Source organism: Spodoptera frugiperda, chromosome 9 (assembly GCF_023101765.2).
Source record: "Spodoptera frugiperda isolate SF20-4 chromosome 9, AGI-APGP_CSIRO_Sfru_2.0, whole genome shotgun sequence".
In the NCBI taxonomy this organism is placed as follows: domain Eukaryota; kingdom Metazoa; phylum Arthropoda; class Insecta; order Lepidoptera; family Noctuidae; genus Spodoptera; species Spodoptera frugiperda.
The window spans coordinates 6,006,691-6,025,010 of NC_064220.1; the positions used below are offsets into that span (position 1 = coordinate 6,006,691).

At 36.7% G+C, this 18,320-nt stretch overlaps 1 protein-coding gene and 1 long non-coding RNA gene across 2 annotated transcripts; both read left to right on the forward strand.

Annotated features, from left to right (window-relative positions):
* Positions 1 to 7,008: 7,008 nt before the first annotated feature.
* Positions 7,009 to 8,788, forward strand: LOC126911041 (uncharacterized). The gene is made up of 2 exons (XR_007705598.1): positions 7,009 to 7,258; positions 7,677 to 8,788. It is a non-coding gene; the product is annotated as an uncharacterized LOC126911041 (long non-coding RNA).
* A 5,290-nt stretch (positions 8,789 to 14,078) lies between these two features.
* LOC118271197 (cytochrome P450 6B5-like) lies at positions 14,079 to 17,837 on the forward strand. The gene is made up of 2 exons (XM_035587190.2): positions 14,079 to 15,493; positions 15,886 to 17,837. The coding sequence occupies exons 1-2, from the start codon at positions 14,119 to 14,121 to the stop codon at positions 16,083 to 16,085; spliced, it is 1,575 nt and encodes a 524-aa protein (XP_035443083.2). The 5' UTR covers positions 14,079 to 14,118; the 3' UTR covers positions 16,086 to 17,837.
* Positions 17,838 to 18,320: the final 483 nt, after the last annotated feature.

The following is an 18,320-nucleotide window of genomic DNA, read 5'->3' on the forward strand; positions in this document are numbered from 1 at the left end:
ACTAAGTCGTTATTAATGGCAGACATCTTGGATTTCATTTCATATCAGTAATATGGCGATAAATTGTGAAAATAACTAGCAGCTAGCAGAAAAAATCTTTTACGACTTTCTTAAGGTGAAAATCTCGATTTTATTAATAAAAAACTTTTTTATTATCCTTATACATATTATATAACATAATATGGAAAAATAGTATGACTTGTTATACAGTAAATTTTGGGTAAAATTGAATCACAAATAACATTAAATCTTATTTACTGTGTGCTGCTGAGATTTTTTGCTGATATTGGTATTACATTATGTTTAAGATAACATTGTTTATAACTTATAAAATTCAGTCAGAGAACTTCATAAAAATATGTATATTTTCTTTATCAATTCAGATATTAACCTCGAAAACGATTATTATAATATGTATCACTGATAAATGATAAATGACATTTATTTTGCAAGTAGGTTACAATGTAACTCTTTTACACGTCAATCTCTTAAATAACTAGATGAGACAGGCATTTCCTATCGGACTACTCTGAGAAGAAATGCCGAAACAAACTCGGAGGTCATAGTCTCTTTTAAAGTCCAGACAAAATCAATTAAAGATGTCATATATGTGTAAGATAACATTGTTTTTAACTTATTTTCAGTCAGAGAACTTCATAAAAATATGTATATTTTCTTTATGATTTCTTATATGAACCTCGATTCAATAACTGTGGTTAAAAAAACTTTCTATGCCTACCTCAAACATCAGTCCTTAGATAAAATAAATTCGAAAAATTATTTACTCAATGTATATACATGTAAATAATGACATAATATAGTTAATTCGAAATAATTTGTAAAATTGGAGTATATGGTGTGTTATGTAATTATGGAAGGACCAATGGTGTGGGGTGCGATGGTGGGCGCGAATGGTTTAATAATAATAACGACGAAAATAAATACAATTTGAAATAATGCGTTTTATTTTTTTAACACCTTTTAGAGTGCTTATCGACTAGCGATGTGTTATGTAGCTATGCAACGAACTACGAAGATGTAATAGCTAAGTTGTGAAACTATGCGACCGTCTCCACTGATCCTAAGCTACTAAGCCTATGTAGCGATGCGAGTAAGATGTGCTATGAAAATGCGCCGCTGTAAAGTAGCTGTGCAATGAAGATGCGCAGCTCGAGTATACAATATATCGATATGTCCAATAATATCCATAGCACGCGCGCATTTCCATATATAAAAATCAGCTTGGTTGAGTCCGTTTTCATCAGTACTAAGCTTTGTGTACCAATGTACTGAGAGCCATGTAACATAGCACATTTCTGGTGGTAAAGCATCCTTAAGTAATGTGTTGCTCTTACAAAGAGGTAAGTTTTGACTTGTAAGATTAATAGAAATGTAACACACGAATACACTAGAAACTTCAACTGAACATTAAAGGGAAAGGAAAAAATGATAAGCCCATACCTACGGACCTAATCACATTTTAACAACGTAATGACCAGAAAATATAATTTAAATTACGTGAAATATGACAAAGGGTTGACTATAATTTATGTAGGTACAGACAGAATCTACTTAGGTTATATTCATGTTTGCAACAGTCTAGTTTAGTACCACAGATTTCTATTAAAACTTGTTTATGTCTGTGTGACACGCTAGCAACTAATTTTGAACAACAAAGCGTAATTAGAAGTTAGGTGTGTAATGATGTTTTGTTAAAGAATTGTTTTATAGGTTGTAGGCTGAAGTACGCGCGAAGTTCTTGCAACGTCACGACGTTTGTCCCAAAGGGATAGGCAGAGATACCGTGGCTCCGGCTCAAAGCAGAAAAAGGAACGGACTGGTTTTTAAGCAATTTTTTTTTTTAATTTAGTTATAGTATTAGTCTGACATTCCCTCCCGCCTCACCCAAGGCGGAGAAGTCATTGGATGATTTTCCCCACTCAAAAAGGGGTTCGTAGAGGAGTACATTACGACACGCAACGCCACTGTACAATGTACACCCACTTTTCATCATTTATGTTTTAAGTCCCATGTCATATTAAGTGAGCATATTGCTATATAGTGGACACAATTCCAGATTCCGTGCTACTACTTAGACATAGGTATTGTCAAAAAACGAAAAAAAAAACCAGTAATACTTTGCCCGACACGGGCATCGAACCCGAGATTTTGAGGCAGTTTTAGCACCTTCTTGATTACATAACATAACGTCACACTTATTAATGTTCGAAAGGGTAAGCATTTGCTTATGTCTGTGTGAAAAAATGTGCATATTTATGCACATTTTTAAATGAAGTTCACATTGTTTTCATGGAATAGGGGGTAAGCTTATTGCTATACACCGGGCCCAAAATTGTAAATTCCGCTGGATTAAAACATGAGAATTATCGAGAAACAAAGGAGATGGCTAAATGACTGACCCAGGCATAATAACAAGAATACGAATTTCACGCTAACCCGTATCATTTAAATATTCACTTATGAATTATTTTGTGTTTAACTAATTCTTACAACTTGGTGAACAAAAATTAACAAAAAATAAGTTTCATAATTGATTTTTTTCTGTTGTGGTTTGACATGACAACACGGAAGTAGGTACTGCAAGCTATTATTAGGACATTAGTTTGCCCGAAAATCAAATCGAAATAATTAAACGAACATCAATTTTTAATAACGGTAATATAATGACTTTTTTCTGAAATCAAATAATTGTAAATGTTTTGATCGACACAAAATATATATTTTGTATAAGATTGCACAATCTTACTATATATTTTGTGTCTGTCCTTGGTTACTTTGTGTTCATTATCTAGTATAAGCAGAATTGTTTACCTATATATAAATAACTTTCGGCTCAGGTACATCAAAACGCCTTGATAAAAGTTCACAGCAATGTGTTGTAGTTTGAAGTTTTTGTAACGTTGTTTGACGTAGGAACGCTACTTTATTTTCAGGATTGCGCAGATATGCCAAGTTTCTGGACCTTCTTAATTTCAAAATATAAGTTTTTAATTATGCGGCTTTATTTATTGCTAGGTACCATATTTATACCATATTTATTTGTACGGGTTACGACGTCCATACTTTGGTTTAGCCATGTCCTTTCCTTAGTGAACATTTCTCCTGTTTTGTGGTTAGGGCCTATGGTCCAGTAGTGAACATACACGGGCTGTTTTGTTGTTAACGATTATTATTATTAGATACAATTGGTAAATGTAGGCTCCAACCACAAAACATCGTATCAAGTCACAAAACAACCCGAAACGTCCAGCAATCCAAACTATAATTTATACACACACACACACACACACAACGTCACGCCTTTTATCCCCGAAGGGGTAGGCAGAGGTGTAAATTACGGCACGTAATGCCGCCATACAATGTACACCCACTTTTCACCATTTGTGTTATAAGTCCCATGTAATAGGGGGTGAGCCTATTGCCATATCCTGGACACAATTCCAGACTCCATGCTTACTACCGAAAAATTTTTCGAAAATCCGAAAAAAGCCCAGTAGTACTTTGCCCGACCCGGGAATCGAACCCGAGACCCCTTGTTCGGCAGTCGCACTTGCGACCACTCGACCAACGAGGCAGCACTATAATTTATATACATAATTATAATAAATCTGTAGAAGGATCAATTCTGTATATTGAAAATATTGAAAAAATAAATAGCAGGTGGTGTTACTGGATCAATACCAAACCCAAATATGTGATTAATTTTTTTCTTTGCTCTGTCTGTCTGTATGTTCAGGCATCACGTGAAAACTAACGGTTCGATTTCGATGAATTTTGGTATAATCATACCTTATTATCCTGGGCATAAAATAGGATACTTTTTATCTAAAAAATATAAGAATAAAACCTGACCTTGAACATCTAAATATAATAATTTCTCCTCACAAAAAAAAGAACATAAGAATAACCTCTAAAAATACAAAACATTGAACATAAACAAACTGACATCATATACGGTCAGGTCAAAAAAATGTCATCAAATGTGACATGTATAAAAAATTCATAGTCACCCCGATTATTTGGCGGTCTAATTACAGGGGTAACAAAACAGGGGCTGGGGGGGTAACCTTATACCCAGAGGTATGGCCGAGTTGCCAGTGTTGGATGAAATTTTTCCTGGGAAAATGAATTGTATTGTACATAATGCCGAATCTATTTCCCGTGGGTATTTCGTAAATTAGTGCAGTGTTCGTGTTGTTTAGGTTTGCATTCATTTTTTTTTTGTTTTGATAAAGTTATTTATTTATATTTGTAGGATTATGAGTTATTAAATAATGAAATTTTTATCGGCTTTATTTATGTTATCGGCTTACTCACGTAACTGTTTGACGAGGAACTCGACTATATATGAAGTAAGCCGATAACATAATAATATAATAATTAATTTAGTATGTCTCACGAAAGTTACAAGAAAAATTGTATGTTTCTATAAATGGTTTTTGAAACATTGATGCATGCGATTATTTTGCTCTCATAATTAAAGGTTTAAAATATTTTATTGCAACTTCACGCCTTTTAACCCGAAGTTAATTTTTTTTAACCCGGTTACGGCACGTAATAACATTATACAATGTTGGTACACCAACTTTTCACCATTTGTGTTATAAGTTCCATGTAATAGGGGCCTATTGTCAGACACCCTGCTATGCTATCAATGAGAAATTTTCAAAAAATCTAAAAAAGCGCTTTGGTACTTTGCCGGGCCGGGGAATCGAACCCAAAACCTCTTGTCCAACAGTCGTACTTGCGACTACTCGACTCGACCAACGAGGCAGTCAGTCAGGTGAATAAAATATGTATTTATACATGGTTTTTGTAACATACGTACATTAGATTATGTTGATGACATAATTAAATAAAGAGTTAAGAACATTCTTGTATTTTTAATTGTATCATGTAGGTACATTTTCCTTCATCAGTAGTTGCATTGAAGAATAATTTTCCTGAAAGGGTAGACAGAGAAATCAAATACCAGAGATGCCAATATCTCAAAGCCATTATTACTAAGTATTTTAAATTCGATACAAGACATGATAAAGACCAATTTTATGGAAGGTGACAGACGTATCACCTGATGGTAAGCAATCGCCGCCGCCCATGGACACTTAAAACAGAGAGAGGCGTTACAAGTGCGTTACCGGCCTTTTGGGGGTTAGGAATTTAAGGGTTGCTGGGGAATCGAGAATTGAGAAGATTGGGAAGGGGAGGCCTCTAATAACCTCACTCACACAACGAAACACAACGCACGCGTTGTTTCACGTCGGGTTTCGGTGAGGCCGTGGTAGCATTCCTGTCGAAGCCCATTCGTGCCGAAGCATAGCTCTCCCACACTTAAAACCACCACTTGCTTTTACTTGATAACTATGTGTCAAGTGTCGATCAACTGATCGACAGACGGACATCAAGTGACACAAAAATACCATACATAGAGAAAAAGTATGACTTTGATAATAATTCCACCATAATTCAGGGTAAAATTCTAACCTGTCGGCCCGTCAGCTGTCCCATTAAAGTCATGAATCACATTTGTGTCAGCTACGTAATTAACTTACGTTGTCATAACATACCGCGTTAGATTGCATGCAATAATTGTCTCTAATGTACTATAAACAATAGCTATTATTACTTGTATGTATAGATACTCTGTTATCATTGAGAAAGTAAGTTTGTTTTGTTGTTATTATTTTATTTTTCGACGACTTTTATCCCCGAAGAGGCGGCAGAGGTGGACATTACGGCACGTAATCCCGCTATACAATGTACACCCATTTTTCACCATTTATGTTATAAGTCCCATGTAATAGGGGGTGAGCCTATTACCACCACCTGTGAAATTTTCGAAAAACCAAAAATAGTCCAGTAATTACATATTTGCCTGGCCGCCGGTCTGCCAGACACTTGACCAACGAGGTAGTCGTTGTAAATAAAATGTAACATAATTTTCAAAACAAAAAATGCCCACCATAGATTAAAACACCGTCGACACAGACCAGTCATGTCCTAATTATACAAGATTACCTTTGTTCATTATTTTTTTTATTAAATAATTCACTTTAGACCATGTTTTAATTGCATCTGCTCTTTGTCCAAATAATTATATTCGTTTCCAATTACTTTTTCGCCTGTCAGCCTCGAAAATGTAGCTGTCTTTGAGATAAATATTATATTTAAAAGTATTTTTTTTTAATAAGGAAGTGTTATGCGATTATGTTCTTTATGATTCGTTTAGTAATGTTTGTTATTCTTTGAAAGGTAGTGTGCTCTCAGTACTTTGCATCATGGCCTAAACCAGGGCTGGACGCGAGAAGTCGCCTCATCGAGCACATCTCTGAGGGCACGGCGGTGGTTTCGTCATATGTATATACCACAGAGCCTGAAGACAAAAGTTTTCAATGAGTGCGTCCTACCAGTAATGACATACGGAACCGAAACGTAAACACTAACAGTGCGACTGGTCCATCAATTTAAGGTTGCGCAGCGAGCTATGGAGAGAGCTATGCTCGGAGTCTCTCTAAAAGATCGAATCTGTAACGAGGTGATCTGACAGAGAACTATATAAAGTTACCAACATGGCTCAAAGGATTAGCAAGCTGAAATGGCAATGGGCCGGTCACATTTGTCGAAGAACCGATGACCATTGGTGTAAACGTGTTCTAGAGTGGAGACCACGTCTAGGCAAGCGTAGTGTAGGGCGTCTTCCAGCTAGGTAGAGTGATGATATCCGCAAGGTAGCTGGTAGTGGTTGGATGCGTAGAGCTGAAGATCGAGCTCAGTAGCGTGCCATTGGAGAGGCCTACGTCTAGCAGTAGACGAGAACAGGCTGATGATGATGACGGCGGTGGTACTACCGAATGGTACCGGTAACCCGCTAGGTAGTCCGCAGCTCCGGATCAGGCATCAGCCCTTCTGGGCCCTATCTGTGGTGGTCTGATAGGTCTTTGAGGCGCGCGCGGAACGCGATGCGCCGCACGGGTCTGGTTCTGTTCGGGCCATGGATAAAAGAAAGAGACTGGATTGGCCTTGTGGGCGGGCCACGCGTGCCGAGGGTGCGAGCCGGCGTACTGCGCGCTGTCATAACGCTCAAATGTCCATACTTACCGGCTAGCAATCGCTGTCATGTTTTGACAGCGTACGTATCTCCGCAAAAATATTATATTATGCCGTCTTGCGCTATTATAACGTGTCGGAAAAGAAACCAGGTGTGTAGCATAGCACGAGAAGGAATTTCTTTTCACCGGTAAGTCCAAAAACATAAAAATACGTGTGATATTTGTAATTATAACATTAGTATTATGAAATTTATAGACAAAAACGATATAATCTCAAGCAGACTAATAGTAATACATTGCTTGCGATAGATGAGTACAATCTTGCACTACGTGAGCAATCGCGCAATGTATGACGTCCATTGCGAGAGTCCCGAGTACCGAAACAAAAGCTCATTTCCACAAAATCTATGACATCGATAGTGTTGGGCAAATTTGTAATCAATGTCGATTGTTACTATGATACAGTCTATTATAATCAATAGCACACTTTATAATTTAAATAATAAGTATTATTTATTACGACTAATTAGTAATATAGATTTTGAGTGAGTTTTATGTTTTTATTTTTGAATGTGACATATGATTTATTTTAATATTATGTTTTAGGTTTCCAACAGATCCAGGTGTAACAAAATTGTGGATTGACACAACTGGTAGAATTTTTTTTTTTTTCAAGTTCCACCACACAGATTAGAAACTGCGTATATTTTTATCTCCACCATATTTATACAGACATTGGTCTTAAAAACTAAGCTTATATAATAATTAATAGTATAATAAATTATGTAGCAAGTTACACGACCAGGTTTAAAACAATTGAAATGACAAGTGGTGGGATTCAGGAACCCAAACTAGGAAAACCTGTACTATGGGCTCCTGGATTCCTACTAAATGTAGCATATTTCGTTCGCAACATTTCGATGTTGATAATTACATAATAACAAAGTCAGGGAAAAGAAACTTAAAATTAGGCGTTTATCCGCACAATATCGCAATGTGTAATTCAGTAAGTAAACTGATTTTATTTTAGAAAATTTTAAATTTTTCTCTTTAAATCAGTTTTTTGTCTAAAAATGGCGATATTTAAAATATCATCTTTCGTAAATTTAAAAAATGAAATAATATAACCATGTTATTTCAATGTGTTCTGTACTTTATACAGATTATTGTAAACGTGAGAGCTCTGTAATTAGCTAAATTAGACTAGTAGAATGCATTTGTGTCAGCTTAGAGTTGTCATGCTCACTCAAAGGTCTCACTGGCGGTGGCACGGGCATTGGATCGTTCGATTCCCTGCAACATGGTTGAGTTGGACGGTGCTGGTGTACGTGTCATGTTGGTGAACGAGCGCTGTCAACTGGGACTGGTCAGCTCCAGACTGTATTAATTTTGTTGTTCTTAAGGTTTTTTTCTATCGCTTTGACTGAATATTAGTTTTACATTGTTCTCACATAGTTCAAGCAATCGATGCAAAGAAAAGCAATGTTATCAAGAATTGTATTGTGAATCTAATTGAAAAAGATCGAACGAACAGATCTTCGATCTTCTCCATAGGAATCTACACTTTGGAACGAGCAAATAGCTTCACTAGAGGGCTGACCGACAGACAGACGTTATTAATATTATTATATTTGCTTTGACGTTCAAAAGTGCCTATGATTTATTTATTTTTTACTGATTTTTAACTTATTGAGTAATAAAATTGGTTTTAAAATTCAGTTATGTATTTTTTATTTATTTTACTTTTATTACTTGGTTTCTATTTCGCATGAATACAATTTCACAATATTCAACAATACTTGTAAAACAAAAACAAGATTACTTAAATTTTATCGATATCAACAATCGACCTTTCTCTCGCCCTAGCATACATGAGTTTTTATGCGTGTTAGAGTGTACGTCAAATGCAGTCATTGCGTTTGTGTGACAACCAATAGCAAATTCGAGATTTAAATGTGTGTTATTTATTTGTGGGGGTAATCCGCTCAGACATTGGTCTCTTGCTTGTAGTGAAATTAAAGGGTGGGAGAAACGGCGACACGCGTTCTGATACAAATCAGGAACTATTTCATTTCTACTCTCTTTATATGTTCTGTGGTTCGGGCGGTGAGCTACCCTTGCGTCCCGAGATCCCCGACGCCCAGAGTTTCTCTCGCGACGGTTGGGGCGTGAGGAGGTTATTCGTTAACAACATATCCACTTGGAGGCACCATATTAATTCCAGTTAATTTTGAAATGCCCAATAATATAATTATATAAGACACCTGCAAATCGATGGTAGTGCTTGCAGTTACTCGACTAACATAGAATAGAATAGAATAGAATAGACATTTATTTCTGAGTATATGGTGATTACCTTATATAACACGAAACAAAAATTCTTACAAATCCATTATGACATTTTGATGGTATACTTTGAAACTATTCTCCCATGAGCATAGCATGTTTCTCCACACAAGTTGAAAACGTCTAATGGTTGTTATCATAGTATCTATTGTTATCTACCAGTATGGGAAATCATAATGGTTTCCTAATGGGACCGATATATCCAGCGATCTTCATACAAAAAGGATTTTTAATATGATACTGAGTTGGTGGGTTCAAAAGAGGTCGTTATGACGCGACGATGTTAGATTACCCTTTATATGTCTTAATCTTTGGCGGTTTTTGGGTGGCGTAGGTGAACATTTTTATATAAATTATCGGTGTAGTGGTATTGAACGCGACTGCTAAGTAAAGGGTCTTAGGTATTCGGTATTTATTAAACGGTTTTATTAACCTAAACCCGTTTGTTTGTTTCAATTTAACCCTTCAGATCGATCGAATATTTGATACACACTCTTAATTTTAATAAACATACAATATAATTTTTCTTTTCCACAATTACCTCGATTATGGATATCAAACGATAGAGCTTGATTGCTAAAATAAGACTCTCTATTTTTATGCATGACCAGTTAAATAAACATAGCATTTAAATCCCGAAGGAGTAAGCAGAGCTATACTTACAGAATGTAACAAATTATTTCCTTCAGTTATATTTTTTAAGAGGACAAGCCCACCACAACCTTCCATACTGCTGCAACTCCTGTAAGCCAGGATCTACAGTAGATACAAACATGAAAACACCGGAACACTGAAGTCCGGCGCGTCCCAGGGAAATGAATGACTGTCTTGGATCCCGCAACGAACTAAATCAGAAGATGTTATTAGAGGAGAAGAAAAAGAAAACGATAGTTTCCACTTCCCTCGATTAATTTAATGAAGGAGACAGAATGACTTAAGCCTAAAGGCCATGTTATTAGGGGAAACCTTTTAATATCAGATCAGCACTTGACAAGCCGTTAAAGTCTATAAAAGTAAAGTGGACTATGCGCCTCTTCTAGATAAGATGAGTTTATTATCTTACTAATATTATAAATGGGATAGTCTGTAAGTTTGAGTGGTTTTTGGGTTTGTGTGTATGTTTGTTTGTTACTCAATAGCGTCACAACTGCTGAAGGCATTGGGATGAAATTTAGAACAGGGCTAGATTATAGTCTGAAAGAACACATAATCTTTATCATAATTTGACTGAACGGTTGGTGCGGTGGCTGGGCAACTGGCTGCCGCGCAATGGGTAGCGGGTTCGATTCCCGCATGGAGCAACTCTTTGTGTGATCCACAAATTGTTGTTTCGGGTCTGGGTGCACTGACACCCAGGTGTCATGTGCATGTGAACTTGTATGTTTGTAAACTCATCCACGACACAGGAGAAATCCTAATGTGGGGCAACGTTTAAAAAAAAAAAAAAATCTAGGGAACGTGGGCGAAGCCGCTGGCAGAAGTTAGCAATCTCTACATTTGGCAAACGAGTGAAGATCCCAGTTACATGACTCTGGTTTGTCAGATACCGCTGCTGACTGGACTCTATCAAATGTGTAATGCCTTAATCAACTCTTATGATACCCGCGACAAGAGCAGGGGTGCTGTCAAATGCATCCTATTCTGTCCTCACTACACGACTTAATACTGTTTGCTAATAGACGTGATGCATAGTATTGCAGTTTGTAGCTTATGAAGATGGATTTAAGATGCAAATTAAATTAATTGCGTCTAGGTACGTCAAACTGAGGAGACGGCTTGTTGACTGACCAAACTTCGTTTGTAACTGCAATTCCCAAATGGAAATTTATATGGAAATTAGAGGTAATGGTATGGAGACGACGTGATATAGTATTTATCCATTACTTTCATTACTTTTTAAAGAACACAAACATATACATACATATCGTCACGCCTTTAATCCCCGAAGGGGTGAGACAGAGGTGGGGCAGAGGTGTACATTATGGCACGTAATGCCACTAAATAATGTAGGTACACCCACTTTTCACAATTTTTGTTGTAAGTCCCATGTAATAGGTGGTGAGCCTATTGCCATATACCGGGCACATTTCCAGGCTCCGTGCTACTACTGAGAATTTTTTCGAAAATCCGAAAAAAGCCCAGCAATACTTTGCCCGACCCGGGAATCGAACCCGAGACCCCTTGTACGGCAGTCGCACTTGAACCACTCGACCAACGAGGCAGTCACTTTTTAAATAATACTTAGTATTAATATGGATGACCTCAGGTTTTAGACGCGCGATTCTCATTCTGGTATGGTTTTGAAACCTATCAACGGCAAAGTAACAATGTGACTTCTTCCTAGTTATAATATACTAGCTACTTCCGTGCGGTTTCACCCGCTCTGCTTGGCTCCTATTGGCCATAGCGTGATGTTTTATAGCCTATAGCCTTCCTCGATAAATGCACTATTCAACACAAAAAGAATTATTCAAATCTGCCCAGTAGTTCTGGAGATTAGCGCGTTCAAACAAACAAACAAACTCTTCAGCTTTATAATATTAGTATAGATTATGTACTTTCTAAGGTTATTTAGACTGTGAGAAAAGGTCTTTGGCCAGCAGTGTCCACTTATAGGCTGTTAATGTGATGTGTGGATGACCACTGCAATCTTTTTATATTGACTGCAGGTAGTGGCTGGGCGAACAAGTATTGCGTAACTCGTCCTTAGTCGGATTTTGCGACCCAATTCCCATATTCGCGGACTAAATTTCTTTATTCGCGGATCGAATCGAAATATCGGTGCGTAACCTAAAAAAATACATTCGCTATCCTTTGAAGCAGTAAATTAAAATAGACCTTATTACAACCTTGTGTGACCTAAACCTGATGATAATAATATTATCATCAGGCAATCTGTATGATCAGAAAGTTCAATTAAACATTTTATTTATCTACTATTTGCTTCTTAATTTCGTCATCTAGGAACGTATCCCCTATAACCCCATACAAATTAAGTACTTAGGTAATAAATCTGAAACTGTCAATCGAAAATATGACGGACATAAACCGCAAGATTTTTATATCCAAGTTATATAATACGAAGAAGAATAATCTTATAATTAAAAACGTTGACATAAAACTTTTCAAGAAAGTAATTTCTGTGCGTCTCCATAAAAAAGTTACGAGGTGAAAATGAGCAAATAAAAAAATCGTCAAGTCAAAATAACTGGTTATTTAATTAAACGCTGCAGTTAAATTTTAACTGGTATTTATTATAGTAGTTACCTTCATCTCATTTTTTATATGTCGTGGCCTTATCGTACCGTACATTTGTTTATTTTATCAAATACTCGACAATTTTATGAAATGCGACCATTGCGACATGAAATGTTTTAATTATTTTTTATATAATTTATTAATAAAAATATACACCATAATAGTTATTCAAATATAAAGAAAAGGTTTGAAAATAAACAATTTGCGAACGAAGCCGCTACTAAAACATATGTGTACAAGGATTATGGTTACCATATAAATATGAATTTCTTGCTAAACAACAGCAAAGTTAGTTAGATTTTGCCATGAATAAGAAGTTGTTGTATAAAGTTATTTTGGCTTTATAATGAACTTTGAGACCTAACTTTAGTGGCAATTGTTCAGAATTCAGGTATAGTAGGAGTTTGAAAACTGTTGAAGCATACTTGAGTTGCAAGTTTGTTCAAACTGTCATCCGAGCAAATTATTACCTTTTACGTTGATGGAATTTCATGAGAATACTCCTGGATTTAAGGTTATATCTTCAGCTAAGTGGTTATAAGGAGTGATGGCAACAAAGTTCTCAATTTTATGTATGTTAGACAAAATTTTTGGTGACTATTCTAAGTTGACCTGACACTTTCTTTTCTCTTTTCACTAAATAATATACTCGTCCAAAGAAGCATAAACAAATAAATGTTTCAAATAAAAAATTAAATTTCCAAACTAATTAATAATTAAATAAATCATTTATTTAATTCTGTGGGATCAGCTCCATGTTGCTTGATCACAGAAATACTGTAATGTTGTAGGTTACCTAGGAATGTGACGGACATGCGGCGCTGCTGATATAATACCGTATTTGTAAAGAGTGTTCAAATTAGCTCATAGAGCATAATGCACTTTTTGGCTTAACAACTGGGCCTATTTCACATTTTTTTCATATATCGTCAGCCAAGATGATAATAAATATGTGTGTGTTTAAATATAGTCATAAGAGGTTTCCCTATACGGTAAATTGGTACTTTAGATTATGTTAACAATTAATTATCACTGTGACTTGCAAAATTCTTGTAGATAAACAAGAGAGTATTTCACTACATTGTCGATCATTTTAAATTAAACAATAAGGACAAGTTTCATTTGACATACAAAACATAATGTCCATCTAAAAATTAGGCAGATGTGCAAATAAACGAAGTAAAATCCTCAGTTTGGTTGACCCTATAATATTGTCATATACCGGGCACAATTGGCAATTCCAGAGTTAAAATTAATTCTCAAAATAAAAAAAAAACACACCCTACATAATACGCTTTACTTTACTCGTACAAATTTTATTGTTTCAGTCATCAGTCACAAAACTATCCCAAAAAGTTAACAATTCATAGTCATCTTTCCGCGACACTACTATAAAATACTCGACATCTAATTAGAATTATCAACACTCGCAAACACTCTTACCATGATCACGTTGTATCTGTTGCTCGCCATACCACTGGCGCTGTACATCCTTTATCTCGTATCCATACGAAAATACCGATATTGGGAACAGAAGAAAGTGCCACATCTACCACCAAAGCCAATCCTGGGAAACTTCTCCGGATACATCCTCCAGAAGAAACAACTTGGACGTCTTGAACAGGAACTATGTGAAATGTTCCCTGAAGAACCGTACGTTGGTACCTACTTAGGCACGGAACCTACCCTCATCATACAAGACCCAGAACTCATCAAGGTCGTCATGACAAAAGACTACTACTACTTCAGCGGCCGTGAAGCCTCAAATTATTGGGACAAAGAATTAGTAACCAGAAACTTGTTCTTCAGTTATGGTGACAATTGGAAAGTACAACGGCAGAACCTCACGCCTCTGTTCTCATCCGCCAAGATGAAGAATATGTTCCATTTGATTGAGAAATGTGCTCGCGACTTCGAGAACATGCTCGACCAAGAAGCACAGACAGGCAAAGACATTGAAGTGAGAGCCCTCATGGGTAAGTTCACAATGGATGCTATTGGAAACTGTGTTTTTGGTATTGAAACCAGAACGATGGTGAAGACTGAAAATAATCCATTCACGAAAATTGGTAATGTAATCTTTGATATAAATTCGTTCAAAGCATTCAAGGGTGTCGCAAGAAGTATTTGGCCAGCAATTTTTTATGGTTTGGGGTGCAAGACACAACCTGTTGATATTGACAATTTCTTTACCAATTTGATGACTGAAACCTTTAAAGGGCGAGACTACAAGCCAACAACAAGACATGACTTCGTCGACCTTATGTTGAAGCTGTATAACCAAAGAACGGTGACCGGTGTCAGTATATCGAGCATGAAGGGTGATGAGGCAAAGAAAGTGACTTTAGAAATTGATGCCGAATTTTTGATTTCACAATGTTTCCTGTTCTTCGCTGCTGGGTTTGAGACTTCGGCGACTACATTGGCCTACACTTTGTTTGAACTGGCTAAGAACCCTGAAGCTCAAGAGCTGGCGTTCCAAGATGTGGACAGCTACATGCAGCGCAATGGTAACGTGTTGAAGTACGAGTGTGTTACAGAGTTGCCTTATGTGGAAGCCTGTGTTAATGAAGCTCTTCGTCTGTATCCCGTTTTGGGCGTCATAACTCGGGAAGTCATTGAGGACTATACATTCTCGACGGGATTAAAATTAGAGAAAGGACTCCGGATACATTTGCCTGTGTTCCACATGCAACACAACCCTAAGTACTTCCCCGACCCGGAGCAGTTTCTTCCGGAGCGGTTCCTGGGTGACGCTAAACAGAATATAACACCATACACATACTTTCCTTTCGGCGAGGGACCTAGACTTTGTATTGGTAAGTGTATTTTAATACTTGAAACTTCTTATAATACTCAAAAATACCAGAATTATTGAGAGCATTTTTATTGTTCTCACCCCAACCCTTATTACATGGGACTTAGAAAACAAAAATAATGAAAAGTGGGTGTACATTCTTCAGTGGCATTAGGTATCGTAATGTGCACCTCTACCTACCCCTTTGGGGATGAAAGGCGTGACATTTTCATTTGAATGGTATACATGTGAAAAAAGAATTGATCTGGTACGAAGAATAATGCCATTTTTATGAACCTATGTATCTAACAACAAAGTCATCAGTAAAAACTAGTATGTTTATACGAATAGACTCGACGAACTTATTATCAACGAAGAAATAATTTAATTTACCCTATTTATTTTTCGTTTTAGGAATGAGGTTCGCAAAGATGCAGATAACAGCTGGATTAATAACTCTGCTGAAGAAATATCGAGTGGAACTGGCTCCAGGAATGAGCGAAAAAGTCGAGTTTGAACCACGATCAATAATCACGGCTCCTATTGGAGCAATCCGGCTTAAATTCATACCACGAGACGGTTGGCAACTACGCGTGTTTAAGGTCGCATCATAAGTATAAGTAAGATTTATTACACAAAGAATAATCATTCATTTACATAATGTGTCACATTGGAAATTTATTGACTAGAATTTATTGTAAAAAAAATGTATGACAAGAACAATTGCCAAGAGTCCGTGAAAAACTTTACTAATCTAAATAGAACTAAAAAAAAACCTCTGCCTACTCTTTCGAAATAAGAATCGTTACGTTGCTGCAAAAAATAATAATAATTATTATTATTCATTCATGTCGTCACGCCTGCCTGTTTGTCGATTAAGGATGTTTCTTTTTTGTAATACAAGCCGGTAAACTAGCAGACGGATCACCTGATGGTAAGTAATCGCCTCCGCGCGCCGCCCATTGACACCTGAAACACCAGAGGCGTTACAAGTGCGTTGCCGACATTTTGGTGGTAAGGAATTTAAGGGTTGTTGGGGAATTGAGGATTGGGAAAATTAGGAAGAAGGGTAATTGGGCCTCCGGCAACCTCAATTGCACAACGAAACAAGACAAGCATTGTTTCACGTCGGTTTTCTGTGAGATCGTGGTATTACTCCGGTCGAGCTCGGCCCATTCGTGAAGTATGGCTCTCCCACATTTAAACGTCTTTTTTTTTAATATGCCTACAATTCAGTCAGCTTATACGGTAGTGTAGTTGGTACCCGTTCAAACTGAATTCATTATTTATGTTATAGCAAATAAGGATGTATATCAATTACTCCATGCAACAGGGAGACCCCACTCCTTTGAGCCAAAGATACGTTTCACAACCCAAGGGAGATTCATTATGATATGTGTACGAAGATTCTTACCCAATTTAACTTAGAAACGACTTTACTGAATTAATTCTCTTTGGCTATCATTGATGTAATTGTTTTTATGATATAAGCCGGTAATCGAGCAGACGAATCGAAACGAAACCTGATGGTAAGCAATCGCCGCCACCCATTGACGCCCGAAACACCAAAGTCGTTACAAATGCGTTGCCGGCCTTTTAGGTTAGGAATTTAACGGTTGTTGGGGATTAGGGTTTGGGAAGAGGGGTAATGGGATCTCCGGTCACACAACATTTTCATCCCCTCTTATGTGAAAGAGGCTTCTAATCTAAGAGCTCTCTATCACAAGACTATTAACTATAATCACAGCCTCAAATTATTTAGCTGATTCCACTTTAAAAGTAAAGAGACCCATACCCTTTGCAAACTTTGAAATGACAATTAACAATCTCAAGTAACACAGTATCACCTTCAGCGATATGAAATGAAACTGTACAAACAAACAGAAATGTAACTATTGTTTGTAGAGATCAATTTCTAGAGTAAACCCCACTGTGATTACCACACACTGGGGATGTATAGTTCTCTTTCATTTGAGTAAATATAATATATGTGTGTATCATTTTTGGAGTACGTATTTGCCTTTCATTTTAATTTTAATTTTGTATTTGTATTTCGTTAGGTTGATGAGATATTATTGTATTTTGTATTTTGAGTAAGTAAATGTGAAGGTTTTTGTGTAATTTTTTAAATGATTATTGTGTGATTCTATGTAATTGCAAATTGAATTTATTGGAATTGCAAAACTCATTACAACTTAAAACGGGATATTGACTATGTTTATTAGTTTTAGTAAAAAACTTTTTTTTTTCAAATGCAACTATTGTAAACAGTGCTTTTCGTGGCCAGCCAACCGTCCCTGGATGATATGGTATCTCATTCTATGTACATACATTGTGGAAAGCAAATAAATGAATATGAATATGAATATGGTATCTCGTTCTTTGTCCTGCTTACACCTTCACATACTTCCTAAAGTATTAAAACATATTCCAACTCTTTTTTTAAGGGGGAAAATCATCCAATGACCTTTCCCGTCTTGGGCGAGACGAGAGGGAATGCCAGACTCTTACTGACTATAAATCACCCTGTTTCTACTCCTGTACCCTTAGTATGAGTTTACTTTACGTTTAAAGTAATCGAAACGAGAGCGCGTTCGGCACTCTGATTGGTTGCTTTTTCCGAACCGACCAATCAGAGCGCCGACCGCTCTCTCGTTTCGATTACGTTAAACATAAAGCAAACTCATACTACTGCTCTTCGAGCCGCAGTTCCGGGTCAGGCGTATGCCCGACTGGGTCCCATTAGTCTGTGATAGTCTGATGGCTCTGACGGACAAAAGAACAAAATTTCATTAGCACAGGCGCGTGAAGTTCCAAAATACCTCGTTGCTAACAGCTGATCATTCGAA